The following is a 23,432-nucleotide window of genomic DNA, read 5'->3' as shown; positions in this document are numbered from 1 at the left end:
TTGCAGCTCTGGGGGCTCCCGCTCATAATCCCAGGCAGCAGACCGACAGCATCGTCGGTTTGTGCACAAAAATACTGCAGTTGCGGTTTAAGTTTCACAATGCTGTTTGACTCGCCTGTGAGTCCTAAGATTCCTAGGCCTCAGGGGGCTGGCTGAGGCTCAGGGGCCTGGGGCTGGCCCGGTCCCTTTCTTATCTAAGTGCCACCTGACTTGCCGGTAGGACTGATGTGCTTGTGATCCAGGCAGGGTCAGAGGTCGGCCAGAGGCCTGCTCCTGTACTCCTGGAGCCTGAACAAGACAACCTCCATTTAAACTTCCCTGTCACCAAGTATCTGTCTAATTTCCACATAAGAGGAAGTGCTGAAACATTCATGATCAAGAAGGCATGAGTTTAAGTTTCTTTACTTTGGCTTCTGATGTTTATATAACAAAGAGGCTAAAGACATTTGAAGGTGAAAACATGGGTCGATCCATCGTGTCCGACTCTGTGCGACCCCGTGGACTGTAGCCCGCCAGGCTCCTCTGTCCGTGGGACTCTCTAGACAAGAACGCTGGAGTGGGCTGCCATTTCCTCCTCCAACCTTACAGATTATGCGCGCCTATCTTCACAAAATTGGCTCATCTGCCACAGAATACTGGGATAGGACAGATACTTTGCAGCCGTCTACTTCCTCATTCTCTCTATAAAATAAAGGCTGCTAATGGTTACAAACTTCAATCAACACGTGAGAATAAAACTCCTCCTAGTCCGAGCAAAGGGAATCAACTTTGTCCACGAGGCAGGGAAGCGGAGATGCGTTCTTAGGCGAAAAGCATGCAGAGAACGTGGAACACGCTTTTGTTGAGGGAGGAGAGTCATTTTTGTCCTCAAGCAAAATAATAAGGGGAGACAGGGCTCCCCGGGCAGCTCAAGGATGGAGAGTCTGCCTGCCGACGCAGGAGACACGGGTGTGGCCCCTGACCCGGGAAGACCCCGTGTTTCGTGGAGCAACCAAGCCTGTGCGCCCTAGAGCCCGCACTCTGCAACGAGAGGCCCACACGCCAGAGCTGAGAGTAGCCCCTGCTCGCCGCAACTAGAGGACGCCCGCGCAGCAGTGGAGACGCAGCGCGGCCAACAAGGTAAAAAAAAAGAGGGAGACAGATCCTGGTCAGTGACAAACTCGCCAGCTGCTTTCCACAAGGGTTAAGTCACGTGCCCCTGCAGCTGCTGACCTCCAGCACGCCCCGAAGGAGTTCAGGGAAACGAGGCCCTCCCTGCTCAGGGAAAACCGGCAGGACAGGTCTTCAGAGAGCCAGTTATTCTCAGGAGCTGATTTTATGAGCCCAGTGTTTGCACCTTCTTGTATCTAGAAAAGCACTGGATTCCTTCCGGGCAACAGCTGCTCTTTGTACCAGCAACCTTCCGCAGACTTGACTGCAAGCGCTCCCCTTCGTCAAAATCACCTGTACACTGACCTTTCCCCTTCCTCTTGCGGCGCATTCCCGAGCGGCCTGAAATGCTGTCTCCCAGGCTATGGTCCTCATTTTACCCCAAATAAAAGGTAACTCGCAACTCCTGTGTGTGACAGAGGATGAGATAGTTGGAGGGCATCACCGACTCAGTGGACATGCGTTTGAGCAAACTCCAGGATTTGGTGATGGACAGGGTGACCAGGCGCACTGCAGTCTGTGGGGTCGCAAGGAGTCGGACACGACTTAGAGAACAACAAAGTGAGACCAGAACCAGTCTGTAAACATGAATACTCTTCACTTCACCACTGATCAAAAATGGAAGTGCCCACAGAGAGAAACTCTGCCTCAGAGGAGAAAACAATACGCCTTGTGGGTCATCAGAGTCCAGTCCTGCCCAGCGGATGCCTTTGAGGTTTTATCACCACCTGCACGTTTCGTCATCGCCGGACCCTCAGTCCTTCCTGTTTACTCAATGTTCCGTACAACGCTCGGAACGTCAGTTTTTCCCATTTTCCTCCCTCCCTCCTGGCCTGGGACTCAGCCCTGTCACTGCCCGTGTCCTCCTCGGTCTGACAGAGCCCTGCGTGTCGAAGGGAGACACGGTGGTGGGAACTTTGATGTGGGCCACCGCACAAGCCACGGCGGCACCCACATCTCCCGAGCTCTGCTCCAGATGGAAGTGGCCTTGCCACGCGACCCTGATGTCTCCACAAACGTTCATTCACACAGCAGATGGCCACCGTGGCCTCACGTCACCATCTAGAGACCTGAGAATTCGACGTTTAAAATCTTCTCAATTGACCTCCCTCAGGGCTCAAAACCCCGGGTTACTGTGGCCTCCGATCACCCACTGAGGAGACTTGGTCCCTGCCAGACCCAGCCACGAGGCCTCATGTAAAGACTGGAACAAAGAGCAGACTGTGTGTCACGGTTTAAGGCCACTTCCCTGCGATGCCCCATCCCCACAAGGTGTCCACCCAACAAGCTCACAGCTTCCGGAAGAAGCGACACGTCCAGCAACACTGCCCAGCTCTGCAGGAGGGCAGGAGGCCAGGTCCAGCAGGCAACCTCGGGTGGGGGTCCCGGGGACCTGTGCCTCCCCTCTGACTCCCTCGGGCCCCGACACCCCACCCGCATTTTCCCTTTCCAAGGCCTGGCGGCCCCTGAGCCAGTCCAGTACCATGCCGTTACCAGTGTCCGCCGTTGTCTATCAGACCCGACAAGCCCAAAGGAAGCTGCTGGTCAAACCTCAAAGGCAGCAGCAGGCCGAGGGGCCCAGGTTTCTTCCTGGGAAGGCTGCCCAGTTTCACAAAACGGACGGCCCAGGAGGCCCCAGGCCTGCCAGTGGGACGGGGGGCACGGCTGAGCCCTCGCCTGGGCCTCGGCGTGCCCGCTCCCCGGGGACCCGAGGCGCTCAGACTCCACTCTGCAGCCTGGTCCCAGGTCCACACTCTCCCAGAAACCGCCGACCTGGGAGTCCGGGTCCCAGAGCCCTGCGGTGGCCCGCCCCCAAGCCCCGGCCGGTGCCCAAGGGGACCTTCTCCTGAAACCCGGCCCCCTTCCCTCCGCCAGCCTGGTGTCCCTCCTGCCCCCACGCCAGAGGCCCCCAGCTCGGGCCGGAGCCCCCGCCCCAGGTCGGAGCCCCCGCCCCAGGTCGGAGCCCCCGCCCCAGGTCGGAGCCCCCGCCCCAGGTCGGAGCCCCAGCTCCAGAGCCGCCGCCCGAAGCTGCAGCCCCCCCAGCTCGGGCCGGAGCCCCCGCCCAGCTGGGAGCCCGCGTCCCGGGAGGATCCTGCCCGGGGGCCCTAGCCGCCCCCCGTCCGTGGCTCCGGCCCCGCGCGGACCCCGCGGGCGGCCCGGCCCCGGCCCCGGCCGCGCGCACGCACCTCGGTATCCGCGGTCGGCGGCGCAGGCAGCGCGGCGGGCAGCCCGGCCCGAGGCCCCCGGGGCGGCGATGGCGGCGCTGCGCGGAGCGGCCGCGCGTTTCCGGGGCCGCGCGCTGGGCGGGGCGCGCGGCGCCGCAGGTCAGCGGGCGCGGGCCGGGGCCGCGCGGGGGGCCGCCCGCGGCGGGGGTGGGCGGCCTCCCGGCTCCGCAGGGGCGGTGGCCGCCGGCCGGGGCTCCCCGCGCCCCCCACGGCCCTGCCCCACCCCTGCACGTGCGGGACCCGGGCGGGCCCGTCCCTGCGCCGGCGGGCGCTCCGCGCTGTGCTGGGGCGCCCTGGGGGCGGGGGCTGGCACCGCGGAGCCCTGGACGGCCGGGGGTCCTGGGCCCCCCCCCCCCCGGCAGGGGCCCCCCGCGGCCACAAGCAGGGGCGCGGGGCGCCTCCAGGGTCCCGAGCGGGGGCGGGGCACCCCAGAGGGGGCCTCGGGGGCACCACGCGCCCCGACCCCTCCCGACACGTCCCTGCCCTGGGCGGAGCGCCGCGCCCTGCCGGCTGTGGGTAGCTGGCGCCCTGGGGCGTGGGGCCGGGGAGGCCGCGCGGGTCTGGCCAGACGGTCACGGCTTGTTAGGCGGGGCGCGGGGCGCTGCTCCTGGGGGCTCTGCTGGCCCTGTGCAGGCCCCAGTTCAGGGATGAGCAGAAAGCCTGGCGGGGGAGGGCTCAGGACACAGGGCGGCAGAGCTTGCAGGCCGAGCAGAGGGGCCAGGCTGTGAGGCGCCCTGGGGTGCACGGGTGCGTGCCCAGCCGGCGCTCTGGCGCAGGGCCCTCTCTGGGGTCCAGTGCGGTCCTTCCTTGCAGACAGGCTGCTCAGAGCCCACAGGTCTTAAAGGCTGTTTCCCGCAGTGGGGCCTACAGAGGCCCATTGGCCCGCCTCCTCCCCACTTATCAGGCGGAGGGGGCTGCTGGGTGTGCCCCCTGGGGAGAGCAGACGGTGGAAGATAAGCCCACAGTCCTCGCGCCGTCTGTTCACGCGGGCAGGGAGAGTGGGGCTGGCGGAGGGGCTCTGCAGGCCAGGGAGACCCCACGGACACTGCACCGCGGCGGGCCGGCCATGGATGGTAGGCGCCTCTTCCGGGTCCCCGCCTCCCTGAGCAGAGGAGAGGAGAGAGCCCCCGAACTTGTGCTGATCTTATTTCTGTCCACGGGCGGCGGGCCGAGGCCCGGTGCTGGGAGTCCCTGGCTCAGAGCTGGCCGCCCCTGAGGACACACCCACCTCCGCCCTCCCTTGCGGACCCCAGTGCTGCTGTCTCTGAGCTGCTTTTTGTGGCAGCATCTGCAGACAGGGCCTTCTACGGGGAGAAGACGGGGCAGCCAGTCCTCCAGGGGCAGGGGTGGGGGCTGCAAGCGGCCTCCTTGGGGCCCAGAAGCGTTTCAGAGCCGCTGCCCCGCCAGGCTCTGTGGGCACTTGGAGCGGCTGAGCCGCACGGCCCGACAGGTGGACTCGAGAGAAGCTTTCCCGCCGCTCCTGCCAGGACATCGGGTGACGCTGAGCTCAGGGCAGCTCACTTGCCTTCTTGATGTGGGTGGCGGGGGTCAGTGCGTGCTGGGGGACGCGTGCTCACCCCAGACCGTCACAGGGCCGGCTGTGGCTGCGGGACCGCCCTGGAATGTGGGCGGCCTCCCTGGTGGCGCCTCCTGGCTGGTCCCGGTCCTTCCTTCTGACGCCCCCCTCACCCCTGCAGGCCGGCAATGCTATGACCTCCTGGTGATCGGCGGCGGATCCGGCGGCCTGGCCTGTGCCAAGGAAGGTGCGTGTCCTGCATCCCGCATGCGGCTGGTGCGGCGGGTCCTCCGGGAATGCAGTGGAGCTCTGGGGGCTGAGGGTGTGCCCTGCGTGCGTGCTCTCTGCCGCGGGCCTGGTCCCCCTCCCCAGGCAGCTGGTGGCCCGCTTTCTCTCACTGTAGATCACGCTGCATTTTATGAAATTTTGTCTCAATGGACTCGCGCTGCAAGTATCCTCACTTTCCGGGCCTCTCCCACGGGCCCCGTTATGTGGAGATCGTCTGTGTTGCTGCGTGTATCTGGAGCCTCGCCTTCTCACACGGCTGCGTGGACTCGGCGTCCATCTCACCTGTGGCTGCTCCATTCGCCCATGGACTGGGTTGTTTCCTGTTTGTGGCTATTGGAAACTGTGTGTGCGTGTGTCTCTGTGTGGATGCATGCTGTGCGTCTGCTGGAGGGCCGCCCGAGAGTGGAGCAGCTGGGCCGAGTGCTGTGCCCCCCGAGAGTGGAGCAGCTGGGCCGAGTGCTGTGCCCCCTGTCTAGGCACTGTTCGCCTTTCAGCGGCATTCCGCCCGTTCGATGAGCAGGTCTTCCACGTCTATGTCCGTTTTATCCCGAGTGTTTCGTGCTTTCAGACTGCTTTGTTGAGATGTGAGTCACACGCCGTGTAGATCACTCGTCTAAACCGCCTGATGCGGTGCATTTTGCACCCGCGGGGTTGTGTGGCCGTGACCGCCAAGTGTATTTCCTGTTGCTTTCTGTTTATGCCGGTCTCTGTTGCCCGGGCTTTCTCTGGTTGCGGGAGCGGGGCTGCTCTTTGCTGGGGGGCTTCTCACTGCGGTTGCTTCCTTGCTTGTGCGGCATGGGCTCTAGGACGCATGTGGATTCTTCCCCACTGGGAGACGATCACCAGAAGGGGACATAAGGAGACATAAGTACCCCTGCCCGGAGGCGACGACTTCGCCCCACGCCCGCATGTCGCCCCACAAGGCGCCTCGGACTCTGCCCGGTCTGCGCCCCGGCGTCCATTCTGATGAGAATCTGCCGTCTGTATCTTCGTTCCTCTGCTGTGTGTCTCCCTCCTCTGCTTGCTTTTAGGGTTTTCTCTTTCCGTTACTTTTGAGCAGTTTAACGGTAGCATGCCAATTCCGGTGCGTGCTGAATTCCCTTCCTGCCGGAGTTCGCCGAGCCCTGTGGGTCTGTGGATCAGGGTTCCCCATCCTCTGGGCCCTCACGCCTGAGGTGGAGCCGATGTCACGGCAATAGAAATGAAGTGCACAGAAGCGTGATGGGCTCGGGTCATCCCGACACCATCCATCGCGGAGTTGTCTTCCACAGAACCGGCCCCAGGAGACAAAAAGGGCGGGGAAACCGCTGGGTCGCAGTTTTCATCGATCCGTGGCGCTGATCAGCCATGAGTTGCTCCTCCGCGCGGGTAATGCTGGCTCCGCGTGCGCCAGCTGACCCGGCTCCTCTCCGAGCGCGCCCAGCTCTCTGCACAGTGGCCAGTCTCCATTCCTGCCTGCAGGCTCCCGAATAACGGCGTCTGCGGTGTCTGCTCCACCGTGACCCCCACTCGGTGCCGGTTCTTCAAAGCACGTTTCTTGGAGCACAGTTGCTTTACAGCGCCGTGTCCGTCTCCACTGCCCAGCCAGGCGCGTCGGCCGCACGTGTGCACAGAGCCCCCCGGTGCAGCTTTCCCACCGCTTGGCGCGGTGTCATCTCTGCAGTTTGACGCGGGAGCCTTTTTCTGCCTTTCACACGGCTTCTTAGCTCTTCGCACACGTGGAGTGCAGTTGTGCCCCCCGCTCTGCTTGCTTTTCCGCTGATCCTGACGTCACTGCCAGTTCTAGGCAGCTTCGTGGACTGGCTGTGTCTTTCTGCTCCTTTGTGTGCCTGGCAATTTTTGTTAGAGCGCCAGACACTTTGGACTCTACCCTGCTGGCTTCACTTGGTAAAGAGTCTGCCTGCAATGCAGGAGACCTGGATTTGATCCCTGGGTGGGGAAGATCCCCTAGAGGAGGGTATGGCAACCCGCTCCAGTCTTCTTGCTGGAGAATCCCACGGACAGAGGAGCCTGGTGAGCTGCAGTCCACAGGGTCACAAAGGGTCGGACACGACGGAGCAACTTACACTCTTTCACTTTCTTTTGCTGGGTTCTGGGTCTTTTTGTACTCCTAGAAACGTGTCAGAGCGTGTCCTGAGATGTAGGTAGGGACAGCCTGGTCTTTTCAAATCTTTTGCATGAGGTCTGTTAGGCAGGCCTGGTGTGGGGCCCAGTCCAAGCCTGACTACTGGGAGACACGACCTTCCTGAGCCCACCCACCGGCCCAGGAGGCTGGGCAACACTTCCACCGCACCTCCTCTCGAGAACGCCCGGCCCCTCCTGGGCTGGGTCCTCGGGACCCCTGTTCCTGGGGTTCACATCTGCCCGCTCCTGCTCCCAGAGATCGCTGGCCTTCGTTTTCTCCTGTTCTGTTTCTTGACACCAGCATTTTACACATTGTGTCAGGATATTCGGTTGTTTTGAGCAGGAGGGTAACTCTGGTCCCTGTTGCCCCGTCCTGGTCAGACCCAGAAGCTGGGTGTGGTTGTGTCTGAGGAGTCCCCTCGGCCACAGCCTTTAAATCCAGTGCCGGGTCCCGTCGGTCACCGCTGAATGGAGTGGTCTTGTTGATGAAGACTTGCACGCTTGCTTCTGATCGTCGTAGCCCCGAGTCGAGCGTGTTCTGTAGTGTCAGACACTCGTGCCCTCGGGGCGCAAGTCCAGGGCCTGGGGCTAGCCGCAGTTGTGCCTGGGCTCAGAATGTAGGGCTTGCGGCTTGGGGACCTGCAGACAGCAGAGGGGGGGTCTTGGGGAGCAGGGCGTGGGGCAGAGGGGGCTCCAGGCGGGGCTGCAGTGTGGGATCTGGTCCTGCTCCCCGTCTTGGGGCCTTGCTGACCTGCCATCTGACTCCTGAGCTTTGCTTTCCTGAGAAGAGGCAGCAGTGCCCAGCTGGGGACTCTGAGCAGATGGACTGGGACCCTCCATGGGGTCCAGGAAAGAGGGGTGTGAGGGGGGCCGGAGGCCTGTCTGTGGTGTCCCGGGCCTGACCTGCCCTGGAGCAGGGTGGCGGGGTTGGCTGGGCAGCACTGCTCTGGTGAGCGGTCAGGGAGAGAGTCCGGGAGCCTGTCCTTGGGCAGTGTGGCCGAGGCCAGAGGCCTGCTGGGCGCCCTGAGCCCCCGGGTGGACTGGTCCCCAGCGTGCTCACCTGTCTGCTCCTTGTCCTTAGCCGCCCAGCTGGGGAAGAAGGTGGCCGTGCTGGACTACGTGGAGCCTTCCCCCCGAGGTAGGCCAGTCCTGCGGGTGGGGGCAGGCATCAGTCCTGAGGGGCCGAGCCCAGCCCTCTGGCCGGGAGAGTTGGAGTCAGCCGGGTGGCGGCTCACCCGAGCTCCCCCTGCCCCCAGGCACCAGGTGGGGCCTCGGCGGCACCTGCGTGAATGTCGGCTGCATCCCCAAGAAGCTGATGCACCAGGCGGCGCTCCTGGGGGGCATGATCCGCGACGCCCCCCACTACGGCTGGCGCGTGGCCCAGGCCCCACACGACTGGTGAGGGGCAGCGGGGGGACCAGGGTCCCTGCAGCCCCCGGGCAGCCCCTTCACCCCCATGTATGGGCCAGGCTTCTGGTTGTCTCCCGGGGCGGGTGGCAGAGGCCGCCCGCCCCCTGGGTGGGGCCTGGGCCCTGCTGCGCCCAGGCCTGGCAGGTGGCGGGTGGTCTGCTCAGGGCCCCCAAGTCGGGAGCCCCTGGCCTGGCCCAGGGACGGCCTCCACCCCCGCCACCTTGAGAAGCACGTGGCCCCTGGGTGTGCCTGTGAAGGGCCCTTAGCAGCACCGTCCTGGCGGGACCTGCCCCTGAACCGTGCAGCCGTTCAGCCCTGCGCTGCCTGTATCACCAGGGCGACAATGGCGGACGCTGTCCAGAACCACGTGAAGTCCCTGAACTGGGGCCACCGCGTCCAGCTGCAGGACAGGTACTGCTGCCGCGCCGGGCCCTGGGCAGTCGTGGGCGCTGAGGACTCCCCAGGCTGGGGCGGTGGGGAAAACTGCGGAGAAAGCCTGGTCGTCCGGCGGACTCCACGCTCCCAACGCGGGGCCTGGGTTTGATCCCTGGCCGGGGAACTAGAACCTGCACGCTGCAGCTGAGACTCGGCACAGCCAAATAAATAAATATTTAGAAAGGAAAGACGCAACACCGTTGGGAAGTTTTTTTTTTTTTGAAAAAGCCAGTTTCTGGGCACCAGGCGCCCCTCACCCCTCCTGGGGCCTGGTCCCCTGCCTGCTGGCCCCCTTCCTTGGCAGCAGAATGTTGGTAGGTTTTGGGGGACAGTACTGGTACTGTCCAGTACTGGGAGCCTCCTCTTCCTGGTGGAGCATGTCCAGGTGATAGGACTGAGCTCAGCAGAGGCCCGGCCACGTCTGTCCCCACACACCGGAGCTGCGCTGGGCCTTGGGACGTCCCTGCATGGCGGCTGTGGTCCCTGTGTCCGGGGAGACCCAGGGAGACAGCAGCCATGCCCCCTACCCCTGAGCCATGGGTGGCCTGAGGTCACATTTGAGCATCCTGTTTTTATTTTGCAGGAAAGTCAAGTATTTTAACGTCAAGGCCAGCTTTGTCGACACGCACACAGTTTGCGGTGTCTCCAAAGGTGGGGAGGAGGTGAGCACCTGCCTCCTGGGCTCCCAGGGGCCGGTCTGGGCCGGGGTGGGCAGATCCCAGGTTCGCGCAGCCTCTGCGCTGTCCCCAGTGATCAGCACCACTGGGGTTGACACGACATCCCCCGGGCCCAGGATGGCCCAGTCCTCTGTGACGGAGGAAGCGAGCACGCCAGGCTGCCCGTGGCTCAGGCGGCCCAGCCCGGCATGGCCTTGTGGGATTCTGGAGACCTCCCTGGGGACGCTGTGTAAGCTGGGAAGCTCCCCTGCCGGTGCTCAGACCCGTCTCGGGGCTGCCGCGGGGCCGGCGCCACAGGCAGTGGCTGTGACTGGGCACAGTGGAGCCCTCGCGAGGTGCCTGAGGGCGCCCGTGGGGTGCCTAGGTGACCGAGGCTCCCTCGGTTTCTTCCCAGACTCTGCTTTCGGCCGAGCACATTGTCATTGCCACCGGAGGTCGGCCGCGGTACCCCACGCATGTGAGTGTCCCCGGAGCACGCGCCCCAACCCCTGCGGTCCACCCAGCGGGAGCTGCCTCTAGGGCAGGGGACCTGGCGGCTGTGACTGGTGGCTCTGGACAGGTCTCCAAAGGCGGGTAGGGCACCTGTCCGAGTGACCACACAGGCAGGGCCCATCAGTGGCCACCAGTGACCCCCGCCCGCAGCCGGGCCCGCCAAGGCTGCGTTCAAAGTGCCTGACAGCCACGGTCTGCTCCCGGGACCTGGCGATGAGCCCAGCTGCCCACATGGGGACCGGCCCGCTCCCACCGCCCCCTGAAGGGGGTAGACGTGGGAGCCGCGGGCCCTGGGGAGGCCACTCGGTGGCTGCCCGCCCCGCTGCCTGCCGAGTCTGCCCATGTTCTGGTCCCTGGTTACCCAGGCCTGTCGGGCTCCCTTGAGCAAACTTACGAAACTTTATTTTTCTTGCTGACTGGAACCGTAAACTGTTTGGAATCCATTTCCTCTCTGCAGCGCTTCTGACTCCCGAGGGCCACGGGGAGGGCACACGTCCCAGGCCCCCACCTGCTGGGGCATGGGGTGACCTGCACAGCCCCCGCGCGCGGGGCCCACCGCACTGTCCCTCGGGGACCGCCCCGCCTTCAGCCCAGCGCCCTGGGGATCGGCCTGCCTGGCCTCGCCCCTCCCGCCCGCAGCCCTGGGTCTGATCCGGGGGTCCTGGAGAGCTGGAGGAAGAGGCTGCGGCCCCCCCAGCCCCCGGCCCAGAGCCGCTCCTGGGAAGGTGCAGCCGCACGCAGGTGGTATCTGCGAGCCGGCTTCCTCTGTGGGCACCCTAGGGGCCAGAGATGCCGCCTTACATCGACCCTTCTCCTGGACAGGTCGAAGGTGCCTTGGAATACGGGATCACGAGCGATGACCTCTTCTGGCTGAAGGAATCCCCTGGAAAAACGTAAGGCCTGAGGGGTGTCCGGGGCCCGCTCCCCTGTGCACAGGGCGTGTTCCTTCCCACCGAGGGAAGGCGGAAAGCTGGCCGCACCGTGTGTTCGGGGCTGTGCCCGCCCAGGGCCATGTCACGGGGTGTGGCTGTTGTTCGCAGGCCTGGCGTTCATCAGGGTTCCCGCGGGCCCCCGGGGGGAGCCCAGCCGCTTTCCAGCGCTGATCAGATGTCCCGCTTTCACCTGCCCCCCTAGTGTCCTGGGCGCCCCTGAGATCGGCAGGGCCCAGGGGCCCAGCTCACTCCCAGCCTGGGGTCCAGCTCTGGGAGCTGCTGCCGGGCGTCTCGGGGACCTGTGTTCGCAAGGACCAGACAGGCCACCAGAGGGCGGCAGAGGCTCGGCTGTCACAGTGCAGGGGCTGGGGAGGCCTGCTGCCTGAGGCCTGCGGGGGCAGGGTCTGCGTGTGGGTGTGAGCACGTGTGTGTGTGTGCCTGTGTGTGAGCGTGTGTCCACACGTGTGTGTGCTTGTCTGTGAGCACGTGGGCGTGTGTGCGTGCCGGGCTGTGTGCTCTGCGTGTCCTCACTGTCCCGGCCTCACAAGGCATCCTTTCAGGCCCAGGCGCAGCCCCTCGCGAGGGGCCCCCTTTCTCTTCCCTGGCCAGACTGGCTGCAGGGGAGCCCGGCCTGCGGGTCCTGACCATCTCGGGCTTCTTCCGCGCCATGTGCATGGCCGGAGCTGTGTCCAGTCGAGAACCGCGGTCCCGGGTGGGAGCTGTCTCGTGGGCCAAAGGGACCGGGCCTCCCCTGCCGGGTGGGGCCCCTCGGCCGCTCCCATCTGCAGCCTGGGCTGCGCTGCCTCACCTCCACAGGCTCCGGCCGTGCAGGGCGCTTCCCCCTGGAAGCAGGGTGTGATTCTACGCCACGTTTACCACACTGTCTGTCTCCCCGTCGTGTCTGGCTGCCTCTCTTGTCTCTGCCTGGCAGGCTCGACGGGGTCTGGCTTCTGCACTTGCTGTTACGGCATCTTTGGTGTTCACTAGCTGTTTAAAACGAGTGTGGGCGTCTACGTGTGGGTTTGAATGTGTGGCTGTGAGTGTGTGTGTGTCAGTGAGTGTGTCTGTGAGCATGAGCGTGTGTCTGAGGGCACCTGTGAGAGTACATCTGAGCGTGTTGTATGAGTGTGAGCATGTGTGTCTGTGAAGTGTGCAAGTGTGAGTGTGAATGTGAGCATGTGTGTGTGAACACGTGTGTGTGAGTGTGTTTCTGTGAATGTATCTGTGTAAGTATGTCTGTGAGCTATGTCTGTGTAAGTGTGTGTGTCTGTGAGCATCTGTGACTGAACATGTGTATCAGTGAGCGCATGTGGCTGTGAGCATGTGTGTCTGAGTGGCTGTGAGCGCGTGTGGCTATGAGCGCGTGTGGCTCTGAGCGTGTGTCTGTGAGTGTGTGTGGTTGTGAGTGCATGTGGGTGTGAGCATGTGTGTCTATGAGCATGTGTGTCTGAGTGGCTGTGAGCGTGTGTGTCTGTGAGCATGTGTGGCTGTGAGCGTGTGGCTGTGAGCGTGTGTGGTTGTGAGCGCATGTGGCTGTGAGCATGTGTGTCTGAGTGGCTGTGAGCGCGTGTGGCTGTGAGTGTGTGTGGTTGTGAGCGCGTGTGGCTGTGAGTGTGTGTGGCTGTGAGCGTGTGTGGCTCTGAGCGTGTGGCTGTGAGCGTGTGTGGCTGTGAGCGCGTGTGGCTGTGAGCGTGTGTGGTCGTAAGAGCGTGTGGTTGTGAGCATGTGTGGCTGTGAGCGCGTGTGGCTCTGAGCGTGTGTGTCTATGAGCATGTGTGGCTGTGAGCGTGTGTGGTCGTAAGAGCGTGTGGTTGTGAGCATGTGTGGCTCTGAGCGTGTGGCTCTGAGCGTGTGTGTCTATGAGCATGTGTGGCTGTGAGCGTGTGGCTGTGAGCACATGTGGCTGTGAGCGTGTGTGTCTGAGTGGCTGTGAGCGTGTGTGGTTGTGAGCGCGTGTGGCTGTGAGTGTGTGTGGCTGTGAGCGTGTGGCTGTGAGCGTGTGTGGTTGTGAGCGCGTGTGGCTCTGAGCGTGTGGCTGTGAGCGTGTGTGGCTGTGAGCGTGTGGCTGTGAGCGTGTGTGGTTGTGAGCGCGTGTGGCTCTGAGCGTGTGGCTGTGAGCGTGTGTGGTTGTGAGCGCGTGTGGTTGTGAGCACATGTGGCTGTGAGCATGTGTGTCTGAGTGGCTGTGAGCGTGTGGCTGTGAGCATGTGTGGCTGTGAGCGTGTGGCTCTGAGCGTGTGTGGTTGTGAGCGCGTGTGGCTCTGAGCGTGTGGCTCTGACGGGGCTGCCCTCTGCTTTCCTCTTTCTCATCTGCCTGCAGGCCTGCTGCCAGAGCTGAACCTCGTGTTGTTTACCACTGCAGGTCTTTTCGGCTTGCCCTCCTTTGCCCCAGCAGCGCGCCAGTGTCCGGGTTTCTAAGTGTGGTTCAGGCTCTTTGACGCTTAATTGCTGTTAGATTCATTGCATGTTGAGGAGAGCCTCCCCCCTCCGCCCCCGCCCAGCAAGACGGTTTTTGACAAAAGCCCTGGATTTCCTGTGGGTCCCAGGGCCTTGGTGGGCGTCTGCAGCTTGTCTGCGTGAAGACGGGGCCCCAGGCACCCACCACGAGCGCCTGCGGTTGGCCTGGAAACTCCTCCGAATGGGGCCCGGTCCTGCTCTGGCCCTGTTCGGGGTCCCATCCACCAGGCTTTGGACCTGTGGCGTTTTCTTAGGCGTTGGTTTCTGGGGGTGACACAGGTCCGCGGGGGGCCGTGGAGACTGTGGTGCCGCTGGCCTTCACAGCGCAGCCGCCTGGATGCTGGCTCGCGGCCTGGGGCCTGTGTCCTGGCCGAGACCGCTGCTGCGGCTCCGTCGCGTCTGCCCAGCCCCAGCGCTCTCTGAGCCTTGGTCTTTCGTTGACTCCGTTCCCATGTGTTCATTTTCCTTTGTTGGTTATTCCCGCGTTGCCTTCTGAACGCCGAGTCCAGCCACCAAGAGGGGCCGCTGTCTGGTGGCCCTCACCGCCCGCGGCTCGCCTGGGCCGGGGCACAGGAAGGTCCAGGCGCAGGGCCCCGCGTGGCCGCCCTGCTGACCACGTGCTGGGCCTGTGGTGTGCGCGGCTGGGGAAGACAGCCCCAGATATCGGGGTCAGCAAAGTGTTTATTTTTTCCAGGGAAAAAAAAAAAAAAAACACCAAACCATTTAGAAGACTTTTTTTTTTTTTTAGCTCTTTCGTTTAGAAGGAATCTAGGTATGTTATTGTTTAAGGAAAAAAAGTGTTTGCAATGTATCAGTCACCCATTCCGTTCTGAGCATGATTTATGTGAGGAAATGGTTTTTTAAAAAAATTAAGCTGGAGATACATCCCCGAACGATGCTTCTGTGAAACGCAGCTTTTGTGCCGAGCTGTGAATGCAAGTTGGAACAGTGCGATACGGGAGGCAGTGTTTACTCCCTGCATTCCTGTGCGCAGTCAAAATAAGCCGGAGGGCCGACAGTAGCATTTCTGTATTTTATCAGCTCTGGCCGGGCTGGGGGCCTCCACTCACACTCCGAGGGGCTGTTTCTACCAGATTTATTTGCCTTATAAATATTCCTGGTGTTTATTTTAACTCGCCTTTAAAACGGAGCTGAAATGAATATGGGCCCAAGGGCTGCCCCCACCCTGGAGGCCTCGCAAAGCCGGGCGGGCCATGCCCCGGGGCCCATCCAGGAGGCCAGCTGGCCAGCAGGGTGCCCAGCATGCCTGGCCTCGCCTCAGCCTGCAGCTGCGGGGCCTCCGCTGGCCAGCTCCCCGCAGCCCGTGGGCTCTGGGGCCGTCCATCCTCCTCCCCGTGTGGACCGCCCTCAGGGTCACCTTCCTGAGACGGGGCGGCCAACAGCCTCCACGGGTGACCCGCCTGCTTTGCCCCAGGGGTCTGGGAGCCCTCTGGACAGCCCACGTGCAGCTGCTCCCGGAGCCCCTGCCTGCAGGGGGGCTGTGCTGGTGGGGTGGCCACGGGCCCTCGCCCTGTGTGGGTGCCCCCCGGACCCCCTGGGAGCGGACTGGGGCCTTCAGACCCGAGAGGCAGGTGGAGAGTCCCTTAGACCAGGGCTTCACGCCTGGGGAAGCTTTGTTGATGCTTCCTCCGCCTCCAGATGTGAGGTGGCAGCCAGCCCGCGATCAGGGTAATCCTGCGGCAACTACACCTTGGCGTGCCATGTTGGCGGCACCCAGGGGCACGCAGTGGGGGCTTCCTGAACACACGCAGCCGCGCGGCCCGGGGGCGCAGGCCTTGGAGGCCCGCCCCGCCCCCAGGGCCTGCCGCGGGCGCCTGCCGGGCACCAGCCGTGGCCCCGCCCGGGCCAGGGTCTCCTCGGGGGCCAGCAAAGCCCACCCGCAGCTCAGACTCACCCACAGAAGTGCAGCGCTCCACCAGCCCCCAGCGCCAGTGTCAGGCCCTGATTTGGGTGTTTTCTCATAGAGTCTGCCTGAAGGGAGTTCTCTGGCTAAGACCTTGGATCCTGCCTTTTTCAGATGATTGTTGTTTGATAATGAATTGCTTATTTGATGAACTGGGGGCCAGGGGTGGAGGAGTCCAAGGTGACTGTGGGCCCCAGCACACGCCCGCCCCCTTGGAGGTTTCACCCGCCCGCGCTTGGTCAAGGACGTGCCCTCCTGGTGTTCCCACTGTTGGCGGCTTGGAGCCAGCAGCCTAGGGGCGGGGCCCCGTGACCTTGAGGTGGGAGTGGGACACCCAGGGCTTGGGGGGACCCTCACCCACCCCCACTCCCCACCCGCCTGTGCAGGGTTTGGGAGCGTGCTCAGGGGCTGCAGAGACAAAACGCCTTTGCCAAAATCAGGAGACCACGTTGCTGCTCCGCCTGGAGCTGTGCTGTGGGCTTCAGGCTCTGTGGAGACAGGAAGACGGCAGGACTGCACAGTGGGTGGTCAGCAGGCTCCCCGGGCCGGCATGCCTCAGCTTCACGGGCCGTAGGCGCCCTGGCAAGGCACAGGGCACCACCACAGGTCTGCACGCACGCCCTTCGCTGGTTCTCATGTTGGGGCAGGGTGTTTAAGGCAGCCCAAGCTGCGCAGTTTCTGTCTTGAAGGAAGGCTTGTCCCTTCCCCATTCACGTCCAGACGAAGGGAGAGCAGGCCATCTTGTGTTGTATGTCCCCACGTGTGGACGTGTGCGCGTGCCTGTGTGTGTGCCCCGTGTGCGTGTGCCTTCCTGTGCCCCATGTGTGTGTGCCCTGTGTGCGCGTGTCTGCCTGTGCCCCGTGTGTCTCCATGTGTGCCCCGTGTGCCTGCGTGTGTGCTATGTGCGCATGCCTGCGTGTGCCCCGTGTGTGCGTGCCTGCGTGTGCCCCGTGTGTGTGCTGTGTGCATGTGCCCCGTGTGCGCGTGTCTGCCTGTGCCCCGTGTGTCTCCATGTGTGCCCCGTGTGCCTGCGTGTGTGCTATGTGCGCATGCCTGCGTGTGCCCCGTGTGTGCGTGCCTGCGTGTGCCCCGTGTGTGTGCTGTGTGCATGTGCCCCGTGTGCGCGTGTCTGCCTGTGCCCCGTGTGTCTCCATGTGTGCCCCGTGTGCCTGCGTGTGTGCTATGTGCGCATGCCTGCGTGTGCCCCGTGTGCGTGTGCCCCGTGTGTGTGCCTGCGTGTGCCCCGTGTGTGTGCCTGCATGTGCCCCGTGTGCGCGTGCCTGCCTGTGCCCCGTGTGTGTGCTGTGTGCCCCGTGTGCGCGTGTCTGCCTGTGCCCCGTGTGTCTCCATGTGTGCCCCGTGTGCGTGTGCCCCGTGTGCGCGCTGTGTGCACGTGCCTGCGTGTGCCCCGTGTGTCTCCATGTGTGCCCCATGTGCGTGTGCCCCGTGTGTGTGCCTGCATATCTGCCCCGTGTGCGTGTGCCCCGTGTGTGTGCTGTGTGCGTGTGCCTGCGTGTGCCCCATGTGCACGTCTGCCTGTGCCCCGTGTGCGTGTGCCCCGTGTGCGTGTGCCTGCATATGTGCCCCGTGTGTGTGCTGTGTGCGCGTGCCTACATGTGCCCCGTGTGCGTGTGCCCCGTGTGTGTGCCTGCGTGTGTGCCTGCGCCCCGTGTGTGTGCCTGCGTGTGCCCCGTGTGTGTGTGCCCCATGTGTGTGTGCCTGCGTGTGTGCCCCACATGCCGAGCTCTCCCCACTCACCCACACAGACGCCCCTGGCCCCGACCCGTCCCGAGGAAGCTGGGTGCCAACAGCTCCCCGCAGGGCGCCAGCGGCCGTCCTCCCGGGACGAGTGTCTGTTTGAAATGGAATTATATCATTAGTACCTGCCGGGATCAAGCTGACATCTGCTGATCCACCCCCGCGTCACCTCTTCTCGTTCAAAGGCTGAGGGTGATCTGACAAGCCCACCCACACGCTGCCTGGGCGGGGAGTCTGTGCTCAGGTTCAGTTCGGTGCACGTGTGCTCAGGTGTGCGTGCACACCGGGTGTGTAACGGGAGGTCTGCTGGGTCCCGTGGCCCCTTCCTGCTGGCCGCGCTGACTCTCCCAGCCTGTGCGTGCAGGGACGTGGGGCAGGCAGGCGTGGGCCCTCCACCCGGCCTCTATCCCCAGAGCATTCTGCCCACGTCCGGCACCTCCCTGGTTGTCTGCAACCTGGCGTCAGGGGTCCAGTGGGAGTCAAGGAGAAGCTTGCAACGCCTGGGCTTGGTCCACGTCGGTCCTGCCTGCAGGCCCGTCCCCGGACACGCTGGTCTGTCACCAGCCGTCCCTCCCTCGCCACCAGGCAGTTCCGCGATGCGGCAGCTGGTTGTCACTGTGTCAGGAGCCCTGGGGGGGCTGTCGTCCCTCGGGGGGGCCTGTGGGACCGCTCGCGGCAGGTGCCGGGCGCCCGCACGAGGCCCGGCCCTCGGAGCCCCAGGGGCTGCTCGCGGCCGGTGGCCGTGTGGCCCACGTCTCTGTCTGTCCCTCCCACAGGTTGGTGGTCGGGGCCAGCTGTATCCTTTGCTGCACGCGGGTGATGGACAGACGGACGGCGCTGCTCACCGTCCCGAGAGTGGGCGCTCGGGCCCGGCCCCGCCCTCGCCCCTCCCGTGGGGGCTGCCCCCGCGGCCTGTAAAGGCCCAGTCTGTGCTCTGTGCTCAGGGGACACTCTGAGGTTGACCTCTGAGTCTGGGGCTTCCGGGAGGCTCTTCCTGAGCCGCTCACTGGCCGGGTAGCTGGACACAGCCGTGAGGCAGCTGGTCCTCCCTGGAGACCAGCTCCCTCTGGCCGGTTCCTTCAGACGGAGCAGTAAGATTGGGGGCCGGGAGGAGCGACTGCAGGGGAGACGGAGGCGTGAAGTCCGGGTGCCGGCTCCCGACCGTCCCCATGTGGCCTGGGTGAGCCTCCAGGGCACATGGAAGGCGCCTGTGCACCGAGGCCCCACGTGGCCCTGGACGTGCACCTGAGATGGGCACCGGGGGGAGTCTCCACAGCCAGGTCGGAGCCTCCTCTGGGCTGGTGGGGACAGGTGGGGTGTGGGCTTCTGGCGGGGCACAGGGTCTTGCTGCCTGGTACCAACGTCACCATCATTAGCACTCCTTAGCTGCTTGGCAGACGTAGCCCTGGAGTGCGCGGGCTTCCTCACCGGGCTCGGCTTGGACACCACCGTCATGATACGCAGCGTGCCCCTCCGGGCCTTCGACCAGGTAACGCCCGGCCTGCGCCCTGACCCGTGTCCCTGCTGTCGTAAGGGGGCTTGCCCGCCCCCTACCCGGGCGGGGCAGGTGTGGGCTGGCAGCGAGGTCTCAATCTTTAGAAACCGGCCCTCGAGTCGAGGGAGGAGACCGTTGGCGACATACACACCTGTTGACGGGTGGCAGCAAGGGTCAGCACGTGGCGGACGCAGCGGCCAGCCCGAACCCGGGAGGGCAGCGGCCGGCGAGCGTGGGCAGCCGTGCCATCCCAGCCCCTTGCTGAGCCCCTGGGGCCCGAAGAGTGTGTCTCTCCAGGGCCAGCGTGGCGGGGAGTGAGGCCCTGGGTGACCGTCGTGGGTGACAGCAGCCCGGCCACTGTAGACAGGACAGACAGGACGCCAAGCCGAGCCAGGCCCTGCGGCCCCACAGCCTCCCCGTCCACCACCCAGGCGGCCCCAAGGCCTCCCAGCCCCGGGGCGCGGGCACCCTTGCTGACAGTGGACGTGCCCACGTAATGAGCACGTGTACTTTCTTGTTAAGCCACAATCCCTCCGAGGAGATGTTGCTTTAAAGCCCGGGTCTGGGTTGTCGCTGTCAGAATACCAGGTGTCTGCACAGCGGGACGGTGGGTGGGCTCCGGGGCGATGCACCCCCCGAGGTCCTGTCACCCCCTGGACAGACACGCCCGAGCGCCCGCCTCCAGCACACACGTTCAGGGACGGCCTCAAGCCTCGGGCTGGATGCAGGCAGAGAGGGCCCGAGAGACAGAGGCCCACAGGAATGAGAAGGCTGGCAGAGAGGTGCCCACGTCTGCTCGCAGCTACCTGGCCACCACGCCTGGCAGAACCTGGCAGACAGAGCCCGGGGCGGGTCTCAGCCCCTTCAGGGAAGCCTCGGTTCATTACCGTCTGAGAAGCGTCCAGAGGTCACACACGCCCCAGCCCAGGGGCCTGGGCCCGCAGACTCGGGGTGGGGGCAGGGGGTGCCAGAAGCTCTGCCGGCTTAGTCCCCAGCTCCATAGAGAGCAGGGTCCCCAGACGGCCCGCTCCCAGGCCTCTCTGCGGGCCGCCCCCCACCCAGCGCTGGGAGCTCACCCAGCACCCTCTCCACCCTCCGCAGCAAATGGCTTTGCTGGTCACCGAGCACATGGCTGGCCACGGCACCCGGGTCCTGCGGGGCTGCGCCCCCGAGAGGGTGGAGAAGCTCCCAGGCCAGCAGCTCCGCGTCACCTGGGTGGACCTTGCCTCGGACCGGAAGGATGCGGGCACCTTTGACACCGTGCTCTGGGCCATAGGTAAGGGCCCCAGGCGCCCCCTTCCCTGCCGTCGGGCATCTGGACCCCTCCCCACCTCTCCCCACGCCCCCCGGATGGCGACGCAGAGAGCTCATGGGTGACTCCCCGGCTGACCCTGCGGAGGGCATGGGGGCCCCTGCGGGCCCAGGACCGCCAGCCTGGAGGGGAGAGGCCCTGAGGGCACAGCCTGGAGCCCAGAGCCGTGGGGGTAGGCCTGCCCCAGGGGTTCCCTGCGCAGAGGGCGCTGGGCCCACCTGCCGGGACACCCTCGCCTTGGGGCCTGTGGCCCACGCGTTTGGAACCCATTTTCCTGACCCGTCCGTGTGCACGTTACACCTAGAGACAGGCAGGGTCTTCCCTCTGTTTCCAGCCCGCGGGCCTCTCATCCCCCTCCCCCTGGGCCTGGCTTCTGAGTCTCTGTGCCCATCAGACCCCTCATCCGGATACGCAGCTCTCGATGTGTCCACTGAGCCCTCAGAGGGCCTGTCCCCCGCATTTTTCCACGCCGGCTGCCCAGGTTCCCACGTGCCCCTAGGTGGGGCCGGGGTGGGGGTGTCCTTCTGAGAAGCCTACTGCTTTGGAAATGCTCAGACGGGTGGAAATCAGAAAATGAAATAAACCCCGGAGCAGTCAGCGCCTGGCCGTTGAAGCTTGATGCGAACAGGTTTTAGGAAAGAGGCAAAGATCTGAGACGCCCCGGAGCGAACTCTTGGCCAAGATTCGCTAAATTACCAGAGGAAATGTTCTTGATCAAACCGTGAGCGTAGATCTAAGGGGGTTTGTTTTGATGAACACTGTGAAGGATTGTCCAAGTGTTCAGACCCGGGGAGGTAAACTGACGGTTGTCCTTTTCAGCTCAGTTCTAAAGGCCGAGGTGGCGGCCCCCACCTCCTGCCTGGGCCCTCGCCTGCACCCCCCGGGCCCTCGGGGTCCTCCCTGAGTCCAGGCGGCCCTGGTGGGCTACAAGGCGAGGCCCTGGGAGCCCTCCCCCACCGGGAGGGAGTCCGTTTTGTTTTCTGTATTTTGAAAACGAGCATCCCCCAGACGGTCTGCTGGTGTGATTGATGCCGGGGGAGGGATGGGGGCTTTTCAGTCCTTGGCCTCTGACCTTGCTTCCCAAGGCGGCGCTGCGGTTCCCGGCACGCCTCCCAGCCGCGGGCAAGTGCTGGCGGGGCATGGCTCGCGGCGGGTTTTGTAAACATCTAGGAGCCGCGTCCCATTTCAGCAACCGGAACGTTCTCTGCCCTTTACCTGGAGAGCCTGGAACCGGGCATTACTTCTGCGTGGGATAAAGGGTGGTCCCAGGGGTCCAAACACCACGGCCGGCTGGGAGCTGGCAGACCCTGGGTCCGCCCGGGCGCCCACCAGACCCGACATGTCACGGATGAGAAGGGCGGGCCCCGGCTTGTGCCCGGGGACACCCGCGGACACCAGCGTGGGCCTGGCCTGCAGCCTGCCAGCCTCTTCCGCGGCGCGGCCTTGATCCCCACGAGGTGGATTAAGCACATTAGCAGCTAAAGCAGTTAATTGCTGTGCAGGGGGCCGGCTCATTGTTTGTCTGTGAATCACCCGCTCACACCAGGTGTCTTAGATAACAGGCCGGGAGCTGGGGAGGAGGATTTCCTGTCTGCAGATGCGCCGATTACTGTGATGAGTGAAGACAGTCAGCCCGCCCCGCAGGCTCGGGCCGCCGCAGTTAACCACTTGTGGCCTGGATCCCGGCTGGGGGTGGGGGGTGCGCGGAGTGGGACTGGCGAGCCCAGTGGGCACTTCTCAGCAGGGACCCTTGGCTTCGCTGTGAGTTCCTCTTGTTTTTAAAAACAGCCTGAGCGCCTTGGCCCTGGGAAAACCCGGAGCCGAAACAGTCCCCAGCACCCTCCCCCCTGCCCCCCGTAATCAGCGGCCTCCAGGCAGGGCCCGAGCCCACCCACGGGCGGGGAAGCAGTGGGGCGCCGTGGGCAGTCAGCCCCCGAAGCCGGCGCTTTTTCAGGCTTTTTCTTTGCAGTGGCTGGTGCCATTCACCCGTGTCACGTGGGAGCCTCCAGCATGGGGGGAAGCAAGCCCGAGGGTCCCAGGCTGCCCACTCTGGCCGACCCCCGTCCTGAAGGCCCCTGCCACTCTGAGCACCATGCCCACGCTGGTGCTCACGTGGACTGCAGCCCGGGACCAAGGCTGGCCCTGGGAGACCATGCCAGGCCCGAGGAGCCGAGGCTGGCTGCCGCCGGGGCCCTTCCATCCAAGGCTGCCCCCTGGAGGCCGCAGAGGCGCTGGCGGTCTGAGCAGCAATGCAGCCTGCTGGGGCAGCCGCCCGTCTTGCCCCCAGAACTGCGTCCTGCTGTGGCTGCAGGACACCCGAGTGGGGCTCTGTTCTCCAGGCGGGGGCCCCACCACGGCCTGATCGGGCCGCCAGCCTGGGCCCTTGCCCAGCCTCCCAGCGCCTGCCCGGGACTGCCCATGTGGGCTCCCCGCACTCACCTGTCACACCCCTGCCAGCCCTGAAGTCCACCCTCGTTGTGGGATCCCCTGTACACCAGCACATGTGCTGCAGGCAGGCCCATCTTCCTGTGACGGGGCGCGCCTGGTCCTCTGCGTCCCTGGGCGCACAGAGCAGGTCGTGACAGCCAGCAGGTGGTTCCCTCAGCGCCACCAGGGGAGGCTGGCCTGGCCCGGCCCACCAAGAGCTCTGTCCTGGGTGGTCAGCGCTGGATGGGGGCCGTCGAAGCTGCGAGGGTCACGAGGTCCCCCGAGGGACTCTGGCCAGCAGGCGAGGGGCGGCCCCAAGGCAGGGGGGCTGGGGTCTCTCAGTGTGCTCATTTGCTGCAGACGCAGCAGCAAGTCACACGCGTTCTAAGGAAGACGCTCGTGGGGTCAAATAAGCGGATGAAAAGGGCGGGATCGGTCACTCTCAGGAGGAAGCCCAGCTCACTGACATGTAGCCAAAGGACGCTGCGTTTTACTACTCATTGAAGAAGCGCACGTTGAACCTTCACAGCTCCCCACCCTGACAAGGAGCAGAGTGCAGAGCAAGGGGGCCGCCTGCCCGGAAGGGCCTCCCCCAGGGACCAGCTGCCAACCCCACTCCGGGGCGAGGAGTGGGCGGCCTGCGGGCTGGACGGGGCGGCATGTGAACCGTCACTGGGGAGGACTGCCTGCCCTCGGGGAGGCTGTGGAGGACGGCGTGACCGCTGCCGTTCAAGCCCAGCCCGGTCTGAGCGGGCGTCTGAGTGGCCGGCCGCTGGGCCCCCCGCCCTACCCGTTCTCCGTCTCCGTCTGC

At 64.6% G+C, this 23,432-nt stretch overlaps 2 protein-coding genes across 5 annotated transcripts in view; both read left to right on the top strand.

Annotated features, from left to right (window-relative positions):
• Window positions 1–2,403: 2,403 nt before the first annotated feature.
• Window positions 2,404–3,258, top strand: LOC128062151 (proline-rich protein HaeIII subfamily 1-like). The gene is made up of 2 exons (XM_052654491.1): window positions 2,404–2,525; window positions 2,667–3,258. Exons 1-2 carry the CDS (start codon window positions 2,404–2,406, stop codon window positions 3,256–3,258), a joined length of 714 nt encoding a protein of 237 aa, XP_052510451.1.
• Window positions 3,259–3,403: 145 nt separating this feature from the next.
• Window positions 3,404–23,432, top strand: part of TXNRD2 (thioredoxin reductase 2) — a 28,100-nt gene continuing 8,071 nt past the window's right edge. Inside the window, exons 1-12 of one of the 4 annotated variants that reach the window (XM_052654948.1) lie at window positions 4,024–4,447; window positions 5,072–5,137; window positions 5,294–5,500; window positions 8,384–8,440; window positions 8,559–8,700; window positions 9,049–9,123; window positions 9,731–9,809; window positions 10,219–10,281; window positions 11,139–11,209; window positions 18,164–18,183; window positions 18,785–18,876; window positions 19,984–20,158. In XM_052654948.1, coding sequence (XP_052510908.1) covers window positions 4,441–4,447; window positions 5,072–5,137; window positions 5,294–5,500; window positions 8,384–8,440; window positions 8,559–8,700; window positions 9,049–9,123; window positions 9,731–9,809; window positions 10,219–10,281; window positions 11,139–11,209; window positions 18,164–18,183; window positions 18,785–18,876; window positions 19,984–20,158 — 1,054 coding nt within the window. In that variant the 5' untranslated portion in view covers window positions 4,024–4,440. The other 3 variants (XM_052654951.1, XM_052654950.1, XM_052654949.1) reach the window with 3 other exon arrangements.

Source organism: Budorcas taxicolor, chromosome 17 (assembly GCF_023091745.1).
Source record: "Budorcas taxicolor isolate Tak-1 chromosome 17, Takin1.1, whole genome shotgun sequence".
Lineage (NCBI taxonomy): Eukaryota > Metazoa > Chordata > Mammalia > Artiodactyla > Bovidae > Budorcas > Budorcas taxicolor.
The sequence above is the reverse complement of the archived record's forward strand: the minus strand, read 5'-3'. Positions and strand labels throughout refer to the sequence as shown.

Bases quoted from the DNA above. Each gene is read 5' to 3' on its own strand.
- LOC128062151 (XM_052654491.1), top strand. From the start codon at position 2,404: ATGCCCCATCCCCACAAGGTGTCCACCCAACAAGCTCACAGCTTCCGG. The intron at 2,526-2,666 runs GTGGGGGTCCCG...GTTGTCTATCAG, and splicing joins GGTCCAGCAGGCAACCTCGG to ACCCGACAAGCCCAAAGGAA.